The 14,887-nt window shown below is 42.8% G+C and overlaps 1 protein-coding gene across 5 annotated transcripts in view; it reads left to right on the plus strand.

The window, feature by feature from the left end:
• Window positions 1–14,051, plus strand: part of SEPTIN11 (septin 11) — a 105,947-nt gene extending 91,896 nt beyond the window's left edge. For 3 of the 5 annotated variants that reach the window (XM_053922600.2, XM_024579310.4, XM_045184971.3), the window contains exons 8-10: window positions 3,651–3,783; window positions 5,119–5,306; window positions 8,774–12,497. In XM_053922600.2, the coding sequence (XP_053778575.1) occupies window positions 3,651–3,783; window positions 5,119–5,306; window positions 8,774–8,789 (337 nt within the window). In that variant the 3' untranslated portion in view covers window positions 8,790–12,497. Of the gene's footprint in view, window positions 1–3,650; window positions 3,784–5,118; window positions 5,307–8,773; window positions 12,498–12,972; window positions 13,563–13,628 lie in introns of those variants that run through there. The other 2 variants (XM_045184962.3, XM_045184958.3) reach the window with 2 other exon arrangements.
• Window positions 14,052–14,887: the final 836 nt, after the last annotated feature.

Raw genomic sequence — 14,887 nt, forward strand, 5'->3', positions numbered from 1 at the left:
GCAGCTCCCCACTGTCACTTCCTCATTGTGTGAACTGGTCAGGTTGCTAAGCACTCCGTGTCCAGGTCTCTCCATCTGTGACGTGGAAGGTGACAATACCGACCTCCTGGGGCGGTTGTGAGGATTCGTGAATTCCCACGTGTAAATTGCTCCATGAACAAAGGTGATAGGTTACACCCTGGCATGCCCCCCACGAGGTGGTTCCAGGAGCTTATGACATGTTCAGAGGGGATTGTACTGTGTAAATTGTTAGAATGAAGGATGACCTGAAGTGTCTATTCATTCTCCCTTCCCTTGACTTCCATGAACAAAACCTGCCTCAACCAAGGCCTATTAGGAGAAAAACAAGAAGAAAAAATCCTAGTTTCAAACCAGCCTAAAACCTTATGAAAAATTGTGCATTTCTCACTTAGAAAGAGTGTTCATAACTGCAATTAAAAATTAAATTGGAAGAGCTAAAAATTGCAAAGGATACTAGCCCTTTAGGTATCTGTGAGTGGATAGTACAGAACCAGTTCCTTCTACTGGACTTCACTGACTGGAAGCACTGGGAGGGGATGCTAGTAGCTCGTTTACGTTTCAGTTGGCAGAGGATCCTGGGGAACACTGAGTGTGAATGCTGTGGTGGTTCTGAGTCATTTCTAAGTCACTTACTATAGTTGTGACTCCTTGGAATAAGGTTTTATTTCTTTCTTTCTTATATGTTGTTGATCATTTCCAATGTCAGACTTCTTAGGACAGAGTGACCTAATGAGTAGCGTTAATTGAGCCCACTTTCCTGTTCCAGCCAGGATGTCAAACCGCTACCGGACTCCTGGCCGAGGCCACCTGGCCAGCAGCAGCGTTGCTCCCTAGTCTTCCCCTAGGACACCGCTTTCCAACTCAAGGCTGCAACCTTTCCTGTAAAATCTGTTCTATGTTATGATTCAAGTGTACACATTTCATGAAGCAATACTTGCTCTTATTGTTTGTACTGCACTCTGGTATTTTCTATCCTATTCTCTCAAACTTTTTCCTTTGAGCATATTGGTTAAGACCCTTGACTGGGTCATGACACATGGTGTGAACATATGTCCCCAGAAACTGGAGCACAAGGTGGGTTGTGTCTGGGACGAGGTAAGGCAGCGTCATCTGGAGAGTTCTCAGTATTCTGGGTAGCATTGCCCAAAGCACATTCTCTCTGTGGATTATCTGAGGATATGTTTACTGATTTTAGAGAGAGGGGAAGGGAGAGAAAGAGTTGCCTCCCATGCACACCCTGACCAGAGATCAGACCCAGGTGTGTGTCCTGGCAGGAATCAAACCCACAACCTTTTAGTGTACGGGCCGACGCTCCAGCCAGCTGAGCCACCCAGCCAGGGGACTGTGGATTACGTTTTTAAAGTTTCCCTGATTAAACATCTCTGGGGAGTTCTAAGTCAATCAACTTAAAATAGGGTCTTTACTGAAAGACTTTTCGGAGCATTTAAAATAAGCAGTGGATGGCAAACTGGTTACATCAAATTACTTAGGGAGCATTTAAAAATAACAGGTTAGTTTGCCTTAAGCTGGCATCCTGAACCCACATCTCCAGGAGTGGAGCGAGGAACTGGGTACAAAAGCCCAATAAAGCATGCCCAGGCGACCCTGATACGCTGCTGGGTTCGGGAGCCCTGTGCGCTGTCTGTCCTAAAGGGAGATCCCACGTAGCGTCTTGATTTGGGAACCCCTCCGTTTAAGATATCTTGAACTAGTGATCTCCGGAACACATCTTGGGTGGTATTTCTTGGTAGTGTTTCTATAAAACGTGTTCCACTGCTCGTGAGAAAGAAGACAAGATGTATTTATTATCCTAAGATCATCAAAAACCAAATTTCCCCCAAAATTTCGTGGCAGGGACAAGCCATCTTTTGCCTTTGGCAATTCTGCCCCAAAATAATGGTGATGAAGGGTTTTTCAGAAACTAACAAAATTAAATTCATGCATTACTTTGTTCTACTATTGACATATTTTTATATCTCTATGGCTGTATATCTTAAATGTTAAAGTCCAAATATTGCTGTTAATATTAACCAACGTTAATGTTGGCCAAACTTGTTTTAGTCTCATAAAGTAACATGGAAGCTAAATGTACCTCTGGAAGCTCAAAACACAGGACTCCCCATTAATGGGTAGGTGTTGATACTCTTGAGAGCAGAACTTACTTTTAATCATCCAGTAAAAGCATTGGTTGTAGAAGTAGAAACAATCCTAATTAAGACATTTTCTAATTGTTTAGTTCTTTTTTTTTTTTTTAAGATTTCATCTATTCATTTTCAGAGAGAGGGGAAGGAAGGGAGGAAGAGGGAGAGAAACATCAATGTGTGGTTGCCTCTCACACACCCCCCTACCAGGGACCTGGCCCACAACCCAGGCATGTGCCCTGACTGGCAGTCGAACCAGTGACCCTTTGTTTCGCAGGCCAGCACTTGTTCCACTGAGCTGCACCAGCCAGGGCTAATTGTTCAGTTCTTTGTATGTCTACATGCACGAGCAGTCCCACCACCTGAATGCCCCCTTTCTTTTTCTAAAGAACAACTGCGAATGCTGGGGGTGGTTCTGCATGGCGTCTGGGGTCATCCAGAGGTGCTGACTAGTGTGGAGTCAGCACTTTGGATGAATTTGGTCCACAGTAAAGGTGGATAATTCAGCAGGCTCATGTTATTGTGACAACTCTTGTTTTAGGGAATTGCAGGGAGAAATAGCAATAGCACCTTATAAAAATGTCAGCAAATGTTTCTGTACGGGTGTGGGTGTGTTGTTTTTAAGTTGTGTTACCAAAGGTGATATTTCTGTAAATATGTTTGTTCTGACTTCGAGATAAAGCTGATTCATGGCATTTGATTTAATATATTGGGCTCTACATTCTGTAGACAGTCAGAAGGAGGATGGGGTTTAAAATAAAAATAAAACTCCTCCCTGCTCTATTTATACATGGTAATACAATGTTAAAAGTAGTAACTTTGTGTAACATCTTTAGATATACTGTTGTCTCTTTAGATGGTTCACTGAGTCCGTTTCTAAACCGGAGACTGGAGGGAGACGAGTGGGGGAGGGTCACATGGGTTAAGCACTGAAAGCTTTAGTTGTGGTTCCCCCATTGAATCCCCGGTCATATCCCTGGAAGGTAAGTGCTGTTGTATCCACATCTCACACAGGGAGCGTTGAGGCCTAGAGGCCGTGTCCTTGCCCAGATCAGTCAGTAAGTCGCTGTGGCCAGAATCGAAAACTTGATCTGTCTGGCTCTGGTACCCCTACATTTCTTTCCCTACACACCACCACCTCCACCTTCTAAAACTCTTCATCATATCTTTGGTGGCTACCTGGTGTACTGATCCAGAACATATCAGCCAGCCCAGCCCACCTTTCCCTGTGTGAATATGTGTAGAATAAAACGTGGCCAGTAGACACAGCCTGTGAGTGCTGCACTGTGACTGTTGATTCAGCTCTGGGTCTTGGTGCACTTTCTTTCTGGTCACCACGTAACTAAAAAGAAGACGGTGCTGTTTTACGTGCCTTTAATATGGTAAGTGGCAGCTTTGTCTACTTTTTGGAAGAGAGTGGGTAGAAAGTCTGTGAACTGAAATTTCCTACGCCATTTCAACGACACTGTCTTTGTGACTTTTGAATAGCCTTCAGGAGACATACGAAGCAAAAAGGAACGAATTTCTGGGAGAACTTCAGAAGAAAGAAGAAGAAATGAGACAAATGTTTGTTATGAGAGTGAAGGAGAAAGAAGCTGAACTTAAAGAGGCAGAGAAAGAGGTAAGGCATCTATCTGCCCTTTATCAAGGGAGAGAAATAAGCACGGCGTTTTATTAATACTTGACATTTTATGAGACTTCGTGCTGTTCTAAGTACCTTCGACAAACATTTTACCACATGCGTGCATGCTAATGTCGCGGGAAAAGTAGATCATATATTCCTCTCCCCCATCTTACAGATGATAAAACTGAGAGTCACAAAGGTTAAGCAATTCATGCAGTCGTATACCTAGTTAGTAGCACAGCTGAAACTAAAACGAGATCTTAGGTCTCCAGCCCTGGCCCCACTGTCTTTGTGCCTCTCCGTTTCCTCAGTATCCAAGTCTGAAATTCGAGATTTGAGATTCTGGAACTATGATTGTTGTCTCAGTCTATCAGCCAAGTAACGCAGTGAGCTAAACAATGGGTGGCCCGTCAGCACTGATGGGGTGGTCTCTGTATGCCACCCCTGTGCTCACGCCCCCTTTGTGGGCCTGCACTCTACTCCGGCTTCCCTTTGACTCCATCGCATTCCTGGTGCCCGGGCCCAGTGAACTGCTTCCTAGAAGTTCGCATGGATTTCCGCTATAACACTCATCCCACTGAGAGAGAGAATAGGTGTGTGTGTGATCGGCTTGCCTCTGATGATAATAAGTGTTTTGAGTGCTTGCAAATGAAATTGTCTAAATAATTTTCTCACCATCCCTTTTTAATTTATTGTCATAAAGACGACTGAAACTTAGAGATTATTTAAATAGAAAGCAATCGACACAGTTTGGCTGCAGAGAAAGGAAAATTGAGCCTTATTTACAGTTGGCTTTAAATGACAAGCGGATGCTGGGTGAAAATCTAGAATTACCGAGTAAGAATATCTTCCTTTCTCCCTTCCAGTTTTTGTTTCTGCATTGTGGCAATTTTCAAAATTCAGTTTGTCAAGGGCCAGAAACTTCTCAACATACTCATGTGTAGTCACTGTATATGTCTCTAAGTAAATGCATATTATAATTATATAAAGAACAACTCTTACCACAGGGATGAATTTCTTATCACAAGCATGGATGATTTTTATTTACTTCTTTAAGCTTTTTACAGTGAAATGTATTTTATTATCAGAAAGAGTGTGCAGGGATTACCTTTAGCTCCACAGGGTCCAGGTGTCAGAAGAGAATAGGGCTCCGAGGGATGCTTTTCCCGTCTCAGCTCGGCTCTTCCCGGAGCACCAGACGCCGCTCACCCCCGCAGTTAAAGCATGCGCAGCCCCACGATGCAGCTTTGGTTTTGAACAGATCCAAATAACCTTATACTGATACACTTTTCATTCCCTTCATCACGCTTGTCCTCTTCTTTTTCTCTCCAGCTCCATGAGAAGTTTGACCTCCTAAAGCGGACACACCAAGAAGAGAAGAAGAAAGTGGAAGACAAGAAGAAGGAGCTGGAGGAGGAGGTGAACAATTTCCAGAAGAAGAAAGCAGCAGCTCAGTTACTCCAGACCCAGGCCCAGCAGTCTGGGGCCCAGCAAACCAAGAAAGACAAGGATAAGAAAAAGTAAGCAGGTGTCACCCCATGTACTGGGGCCTCTAACAATTTATTCCTCTTGCATGTCTCCACTTTTCCCATTTGCAGACTGGAAACTGGTCTATTACCAGAAAGATAAAAGCAAGTGTTTTCTCTACAGTACAGGGAAGACGATAAAGGTTTTTAAAGTATTTCTTAAAGGGTACACAAATACTAATTTATAAAACTTGACCTCATGGTCAAGCAGTCAGGACTGGAGTAACCTTTCATCTCCAGTAGCGTCTTCTGCACCAACACTAGGACTTTTGAGAAGATGGCTTATTTCTCTACACTACCCTGTGGAGGCAATCCTCATGACTCCTGGTAAAGAGCATCCTAAAATTATGATTGTTAAAATTATTTTTCTATTCTGCATTGTAAGGCTTGACAAACCAGTCATTGTTCCCCAGAGGAAAGATTTGGAAGAACTGCTAGTGGCCACTAGTTTTCCTCTAAATTCAGCAACAGGATGAACTGTTTTATTGTGAAAATGGGCTCACAGTCCCATCCAGTTAAGACGCCCCCAACAACGCCCATACCCACACACGCAAACCATTTTTAAATATGGCTTTGATGTGAAGTGCCACAGGGTCAGGTTCTGCTCCTGTGTGGGCCACTTCCTATGATACTCCAACGACAGCTGCCTGAATCCAGTGGGAGACTCGGGCATTCCTTGACATTCTCCGGTGACTTGAAACTATCTGTCAAATCCCCTTAAAGACCAGAGGGTGCGGTTTTGTGACAGTTGCTATTGGTGTGACAGGAAGCACAGTGGTCAGGAAGAGGCTTTGAGGGAAAGCGGTGTGGCGGCGGGACGGCCAGCCCGCGCAGCATGCTGTCCGCCGCGGCCAGGGCAGCGCACGACAGCTCAGAATGTGCCCAGGACCCTCCTCTTCATCCTGGGGTGCTAACGCTCTAGGGGGAAAGCTGACAAAAGTAAACACTAGAAACGTTGGTACTCGAGCAGGCAAAGGCACATTTTAAAACGTGTGTATAGAAGATAGGCCCAAGTCTGCCCGGTAACCGAGACCTGCCATCAGGCTTGTTCACGTAGCCTTGTGAGCAAGCAGGCTCACCCTAGAGGATCTGGTTACGTGGCCCGTGGCAGAAATCAAAATACTGCTACAGTGACGCGCGGAGACTTTTCATTACACTTTCCGAACTCTACAAGTTCTGAGACAGCAGAAAATATGTCAAGAGAGCCAAGGAGGAGGCACATTTTCTAAGAGATACAAAGTAGTTGGTGTAGGTGAGGGGTCATTTTAATGGGGTTGCTGCAGACCCAGGTGCTGAAAGGACTCCAAGGGCCGAGCATTTAGTCACGCTAGACGAGGTCTGAGAGCTGCGGTTGCTTAGCTCGCAGTCCGCTTCCAGGAGGCACAGTGTAGCTACGCACCTGGAAGAGCGCCGGTCACTCATGTCGGAGGGACAGCGTCTTGCGGTGAAGACACACTTACGGCCATTTGGCATCATACCCTTGTTGGTCCAAACTAACCCAAGATAAAAATAGGTATAGGGGTGTGTGTGTGTGCGCGCGCGTGTGTGTACATCTGCGGCATGAATGAAACAGAAAAAGCTGCTGACTCATAGCTTAGGAAACCCAAAGTAAGTTTTTCTCATCCTGAAGCACTAACGTACATAAAGGTATATTTTAGAACTAAAAATGTTTATAAAAGACCAGCAATGTTCTAAGGATATTTCAAGTATACTGGATGTGCCTTTAAGCAATAAAAATGCCAAGAGCTGATCAGTATTGTGCCTCCATTTAAAAAAAATGTGTCTAGTACCAGCATTGCCAGTGTAGGGAGGTATTGCCTTGCCCTATGGAGTATTTTAGCTGATTTTTCTTCCCAACCTTGGACCTTCGCAATGTGTAATGCTTTTCAAGTTATGTGAAGTATGTGTGAGTTCTATTTGAGCCTTATTTATATGTTCTCATGTATTATTAATGGAATTAGACTTAATTTGGTGCACAGTAGTCACCAGGCTTTGTGCCTGACAATGGCACGTATTTTTTGGTAACTTCAGGGTTCTTAGCCTTTTCTACATGTTACCATTTGAACAGTGAAATCAACTAACTGCCAGCTGGAGTCCTGAAGTAGAAAAGTAAAACAGAACAAACAGAAAAAAGCACCACTCCCCTTCTTGCCAGTGGAGAGTTTTGGTTAGTGAGGACCATGGAAAGACAGTAACCAGGGTAAGCAGAGCAGCACTTTGAAAATAAATGGGAGACTCTCCTCCTCAGGTAGCCGGAGGAGATGCTGGAGTCGCCATACATGCCACTTAGGAGCTGCCTTTGTTCCAGGAAGAAAACATGAAAAGAGATGCTTATTTATCCACCAACTATGTTTCCATCTCCGAGCCTAACTTAGTTTTTCTAATAGTTCTAAATTCTGTGTTTTCTATTTTAATGACATGCTCCCTTTTTAACATAGGTAAGGCTTTATACCTCTCCTTCACCTGTAGTGGCATGAGATCATATAACATTTCCTAAGATTACAGACAAAGTAGAACTAACCCTGGCACTGCTATTAGCTGGACCCCACCTCCTGCCATCTCTGGCCACCAAGTCACTTTCCTTGTTTGCGGCTACACCACAGTGGTGGGACTGCCCGTGGGTAAGTTGTTCAGTGGACAGTGTTCCTCTTTTCTGAAAGCTTTGCACCATTGCCAGCAGGTGTTTGCTGGTTAAGATACATCCATCCCAAAAGAAAGTTTTAAAATGCATCCTGTTAAAATTGTACCTGGCATCTGACAACGAGAGTTTACACAAATCATCCATTCATCTTGTTGTTGTTGTTGTTGTTGTTGTTGTTTTTAATTGATTCTCGCTAAGGGGCGAAGGTGCATGTTTTGGACTTGCCTAGATAGTCATGCGGATCTGGGATTGGGCAGCGCTTTGAACCTACAAGATGGGGTGGCTCCTGGCGTGGCTGTAGCTGTACCCGCATAATGATTGTCCCTTTTTTTTCCTTCCCAAGTAGATTAATAGCATGTCCTCCATCCACCGTATTCAGAGCTCCAAGTTAATTGTTCAAAGTCATTATGGCACATTTATTCTCTTACTCCAGCCCAAAAATGGAAGATGCAACTTTTATTCAGTACAGATGTGATGCCCAAATCTAACCTAATAGATAATGGTTTTGTGTTATTGGAGAAAATGAAAAAACAATAAATTCTTCCACTAGAACATGTAGCGGTTTCAAGAAGTCACTTGTGAATTCGAAATTACGTGCAAATGGAAACTAACCACATGGTCTTTAATTCAATATTAAAATGTTGCTTTTGCTTGTCAAGTAGAATAGCTTACTCAAATTTTTGGTTTTAATTTCTGTCGATTCCATAATCATTGCATGAGCATTCACCATCACCGAATGCTGGTGCTGGCGCTCCTAATTTTCCTTTCTTTTTTGTTTATTATTATTTCTAACTTTTTTGTTCTGTTTTTTAACTTGCAGTGCAAGCTTCACATAAAGCCTGGCAAGCCAAGGATGGTCCCGCATTCACCTGCTTTTGCAGTAATATTGTATCTCTGCCATCTGTGTCTTTTTTTTTTTTTTTTTTTTTTTTTTTTTACCTTTCCCCAGATACCAATAACAAGGGAATAACAGCAAAAGCTCTATGCAGCTGAACTTTGTTTCTGGGAAGTCAATGATTTGCCTTTCATGCCTGTTCTGAGTGGCAGCAGGAAGCATGCCTGTTACTTGTATGTTGCTTTGGACTGAGGGAAGGAGGGTAAATTGCTACATGTACGTCTGACAGGAAAACTCACCACCTCAGCAGCTGAACTATAAACCTGAATAGCCATGGCAACTTACTTTTAATCTTAATTGTTCATCTCACTGATGGCAAAAGTCCTGAACTCACTCTGTTTCTTCTCCTCACCTACCCCAAACCCAAGATAGCTTTGCACGTAGGCAGACAAGTGGGTAAGCTTCATACGACTTTTAAACTTGCATGGATTGCTCATTATTATAATATTATTTGGTCTGGGTTGCGAGTCTGTTCAGACTGACTGTCTGCTTATGGCTTTACAAATGTGTCTGAACCCCTATCTCTCAAATTCTGGCCGAGTCAAACTGTAATAAAACTACGATATCTGAGAGAGGATCCAGGTTGCACTGAAAAAAGCGACCACAGTCATAGTTTCATAATCAGCAGTCTCAAAGGTTGGATAATACAGCGTTGCTCAGTAGCGGAATCCGCGGAGGGTGATGGGCTCTGCACAGACCACTTACTACTCCCAATTAGCACGCTTTCCCAAACACACCAGAATTCGCTCCCAGTGGGCCGAGAGGGAGGGCCTAGTGACCAATGCCAGGACGTTGGTACTTCCAATAACATTTTTCAGTAATCATGAGGATTAAATGTTCAGAGATTCTTCAAAAAAGTGTGTTGTAAATTATGTGTCATCTGCAGCGCAAATTTGAGGGGCCCTTGTCAATTTCAGGTAGAAACGGGAAGGAGCGTGACACAAACCTCAAGTCACAGAAAGGAGGAATTCAGCTTCATATCCAGCCTCCTTGCAGTGTCCTTTCGGTATTTGGCAAGAAAGGGAAGAAAAAAATAGAACAGCTGGTCTTTCAAATCCAGTTGGCGTGAAGGAATTTCCTCGCCTTTCTCCTCACAAGCAGCTCACTCACGTCCTCTTTACGTCCATGGCCCATCCCATCACCCCAAATTTGTATGGAAAAGGGCATATGTAATCTCTTTTCCATACTGTTCCTTTGTGAGGCTTATCCTGTCATCTTCTTGATTTTTTCCCCTCTAATAACAAAACCCTCCTAGCTGTCCCTCTAGCTCTATCGTCTCCTGCTTCTTACGTCAAAGAATACCATTTTTCACGAACCTGATACTTTATTTCCTTCTGCAGTTTCCTTCTGGACTCATTACTCACATATAAAGTAAATAGGATAGAACACCCTGTACCTCCCTTGGCACACAGACACTTTTTTTTTTATTAGTAAGTCTCTACTTGATTCCAATAAAAATTACCTTTTCCTCCTCTTGGTCCTCAACATTCTCTTGGGGCAAAGGAGGAATGGTTTCCCATGAGCTGATTTAGGCTTAAGTAGGTAAAGTAAGAAATCAGTTCATCGAAGCCCAAACTAAGCTGGGTCAGAAACTGCACACTAGGAGCAGCAATAGTGGTACAGAGACAGGTTTGAGAGGACCTGGGCCAAGGTTTTCATGTTTGCTTTTGTCTTTTAATGATTCTAGTGTGATGCTAGCTGTGGAGCAGCCGAGTATCAGATGGCACGCTGAGTCTAACCATGGGCTGGATTTGCTCGTGCGCTTGCACCAGACAAAACCTGAATATTTTTGTTGTGTGCTTGTTTCAACCGCTGCTTGTGTGACCATTTTTGTGCTTTGTAAATTCTAAAAATGCATCACTTAAAATCATTTTTTAATGTATCACTAAAACCTCTTTAAAGTGAGCCTAGCTGTGAAAGGCATCCAGCCGACTTTGATTCCAAGATTACTGATTCATTTTTTCCATGAAGTTTTTCACAGTAAAATAAATCATATGGAGAGTCAGGGAATGAAGTCAAAAGAAAGATAAAGGCTAGAGAGCTTTTTATTTTAATGCATTGCTTCTGAACTGTTTTCTCCCCCTGCTCCCGGCCCTGTTTAGTTTGTTATTGCTGTCCTTCTTTCCTTTCTGTATCTGTGCCTTTTTTCACAGTAGTCCTTGGCTCTGCACGGAATAAATGATACCCTCAAATCTAATTGGATGTGCTTTCGCCTTTGCATGTAAGTACGGTAGTAAGAAACCTTTGAGATTTTTCTGACTTTAAGAGAAACATGGGATAGGTGGATTTTTTTTCTTTCTGGAATGGGGTACGGAGGTAATGGTTTGAGTAGCTTTTGGTTTAAAAAGAAAAACTAAGTATATTTAAGGTGGCCACATTTATACATTTATATCCTTTTCACAAGAAACAAATAAGGTCATTATTTCCTTGATACCAGTATGGAAGTCAGAAATCAGTAGTCCCAGTGTGTGTTCTACACAGTATCGTGGGTGTCACTGGATGCTACAGAGGGCCTTTGGTTCTGACTATGTAAATAAAGCTGGAATGAGGAATGGAGAAAATCAAGAAGAAAAGATGTTTATGCTAGGCTGCCACTGTGACTGCTTCATTTTTTGTGATCTTGCTCTAGTGGCCTTGCCCTTGTGCTAACTGCCAGCAGCGATCGCCTCTTTTTTAAAAGCCAGACAGCTCTAAAAATCTTTTGTTCAACCATAGTGGCCAACTTTTTGCCTCTCCTGGACTTAAAATACGTGTAGTAGTTGTACGTGCAGAAGGGTATGATGGAGAAACATTTATGAGAATTTATTGGAAGTTCACAAGTTATGTTTTACAGTCTGGGCTCTTTATTAATGGGTCACGGTTTTGTCCAGAAAGGGTATCATAGCCAGGGGAACATTTAGCATAAAGCTGGGCACAGGTTACTTGTCTTCCTTCTCTACTTTGTAATCTCACCAGCAATAAAAATAACTTATTCTTCGTATCTTGTGCACCTCAACAAATTGACTTGGTTTCCTCACTTCCTTGACGTATCTGTACGTGTTTCACGTACAAACCGTTTAATCAGGTTTTCAGATGTTACCAGCCCATGTCATCCTGTCTCTGTGTGGTCCCACCAAAACTGTCCGTTCAGACCCCTTCACTTTCCCATTTGCAAGTGTTTGAAACTGTCAAGTCTTGGTTCCATTGACAGAATACATATGTGATGACTCTTTAGTGGAAATGATCTGCAAAGTCTGGATCGTATGTAGGTATGAAGGGAATTTTTTTTAATAAATTGAAAATTAAGCTGTGAACAGCATTAGAACTTTGTCTATTTCTTAATTTTAAAATATGCTGATATGCCTTACACCGTAGTTGTAGATCACTGTCATTTTGCTGTTTGAAAATAACCAGTGTGTTTCTAAAACTGTTGTGTAATCTACTTTGTGTTAATGCGGAATTGTCATGTATGTAAGCTGCATGTTAGACTTGTCTTTTCTTAAAAAACTAAAATTGTACCGATGTGAAGCATATCACTTTTTTTCAAGTATGAAAGTATCACGTAGCAAACATGCTCAGTAATTTGGTGTCTGTTAAGGTAGGAGAGTGGTGGACAGGTAATCTATGCATAATTCACTAGTGCCAAGACATAAGTGGGGGGAAATATATTTTTTACCCAAACATTGTGTGCCCTTTTGTGAGTTCTTTTAGTCACTGTTTGATATGCATATGTACCCATGCTAATTACATTGGATAAAAGAAATAGGGAAGAGTCTCATGCTTTCCTGCCTTGTCTGGTGGACTTCAAATGCTACCATCTGGGCCGCACCAATTTCTCCCAGATAACACGTGGTGTCCTGTCCTTCACATACCATCTCTGCCACCTTTCTCCCTCATTCCCATACCCTCCTGTCCCGATTAGTGTTCCCGGAGCCCCACTGCCCCTAGACCCAGCTGAGGCATCCTCTTCCTCCCTCGCCTTTGCTGCCAACGCTGCTGCTGCTGCCGCTGCTCAAACCCGTGCTCAGAGGAAGTCATCCCTTTAACTGACACGCTGCTGTTCTTTCACAGTTAAGAGAGGAGCTCTTTATTTTAAGCTTAAGAATTAAATTCGAATCTGAACCTTTCTTTTTTCTCTTCTGTAGCTTCTTCTTTATGTAACCATCCTGTTGACAAGCCCTACTCTCTCCTAATGGACATAGAGCATTAGAAGAGCAGGAGCTGTCTGTTCACACGTGTTGGGGAAGCGTTACCTCATTTCCACCATCGCCTCCTTTTCTTTAAAGTCTGGCTCAAATATTTCACTGCTGTTTGTATTTGTCAATGTCTGTTTACAAACCACTGCCCATAGTGGTTACTAAAGTGACTTGTCACTACCAAAAACAGTATACTAAAAAGGAAACTGAGTAAAAGAGAGAACTGGGGCCAAGACCCGAGGTAGCCACGTGTTGGGATCCTCTTAGCTGTCATGTTCTTGAAGCTGCTATCCAAGAGCTCACGGACCGAGGACAGCACGTACCCTAATCTGAGGTGGCCATCACCTTCGGGGTTCACAAACGTGATCTCGTGTTATAGACCTCTCTGCCCCATGAATGACATTCTGAACCACCCGGTCAGGACCCGCAACCATCAATCAGGTCATAAAATCTGGGCAACATTTTCCTTCCTTTTGTTAGTTTTATGGGTTGTTTTGGAGTTTGGGGTTTTTCCTTAAACATTTGGTATTGCATGAACAGAGATGGCTGCATCTTTTTTTTTTCTTTTTGGTGTGTTCTATTGATACAATGTTTTTATTTTTCAGCTGACCATCTGCCTCTTGAGAGAGAGAAGTGGGCATCCTTCCTTATATTCAGGAACCACTGTTGCTTTATTTGACTCTTTTTCTGTTACCTGCATCCCTTACATAAGTTGTTTTGATTTGGGGTTCTGCTTTGGAGGGAAAAAACTTCTAGTTAGCCAATTCTGTTTTATGTATTGGTTATTCAAACTTAAGTTTTGGTATCAAAATTAAGCCAGTTTTAAGCTCAAAGCGAAATTTGAGTAAACACAGAATTCTGTTTAAAATGTTTTTTCCTCATCTCAAGACACATCAACAAAACCCCCCTTTACTGTCACTGAGGTTTTGATTTACAAATCTTAATCATGTTTAAGATGTGCCAGTACTGGGTAGATGACTTTTCTGCCTCTGGGACTCGATTTATATTTAAAGGTACCTTGAAATAACTTTCTGGTCCATCTCGCCTTTTTATTTATTGTGAAGCTCTGCTTTACCTTGTGTCCCGAGTTGTGTTTTGGACCATGGGAAATGAACCCTGAACAAGTACATATCCTGTCCCGGACAACAGCGTCATTAGCCGCAGATCAGAATCCAGTCTTCTCAGAATTACCCAGGGTTTCTATGTCTGGAAAACAAAAATCTGCAGGGACTTGTACCCATATACAAACACACGCAGCTCTGCCAGTTGAGTCTGTGATTGCTAATCCCATTTGTGACAGGCTAGATTAGCAGTCACTTCTTAGGGGCAGTTTTTATAGTCAAGGGACAGGTTTCAAATTTATTTCTATTTTGGGGCATCAGCATACATTTGAAGTTCCCTTTTACTTCTTGTCTACAGTCTTTGCTTATTTCCATCGTTGTTTGAGTCCCATACTAGGGAGGTCACAGAAACGCTACTGCGGCATCAGCTGCATGCGGTGCAGAGCCCTTGGGGCGCCCCTCTGTCGAAGAATGGTAACAGGCTTCTGTCTGAAGGAACGGTCCCTGCCTCTTGAACCCTTCAATTCTTGGAGAGAAGTTTAGAGCAACTGGATGACCATGCCGGCAAGAGTCTGTCTTTACTTAGATTAAAATGATGAAATTATGAGTAAAGAGTGATCCCTTCCAAGATAATCTGTAAGGAGAGAAATCTGCTAGTGACCAGTAGTTGGAGGGGGTGGATGGGTAGGGTGCCCACTCCCTAGCTGACACCAGAACATGACATTAACATACCAATTATATATTAAACATTGTGTGTGAAACCACTGCAGTCACCAAGTACAAAAATTATTCCTTATTTAAAT

The sequence above is a fragment of the Desmodus rotundus genome, chromosome 4, assembly GCF_022682495.2.
Source record: "Desmodus rotundus isolate HL8 chromosome 4, HLdesRot8A.1, whole genome shotgun sequence".
Lineage (NCBI taxonomy): Eukaryota > Metazoa > Chordata > Mammalia > Chiroptera > Phyllostomidae > Desmodus > Desmodus rotundus.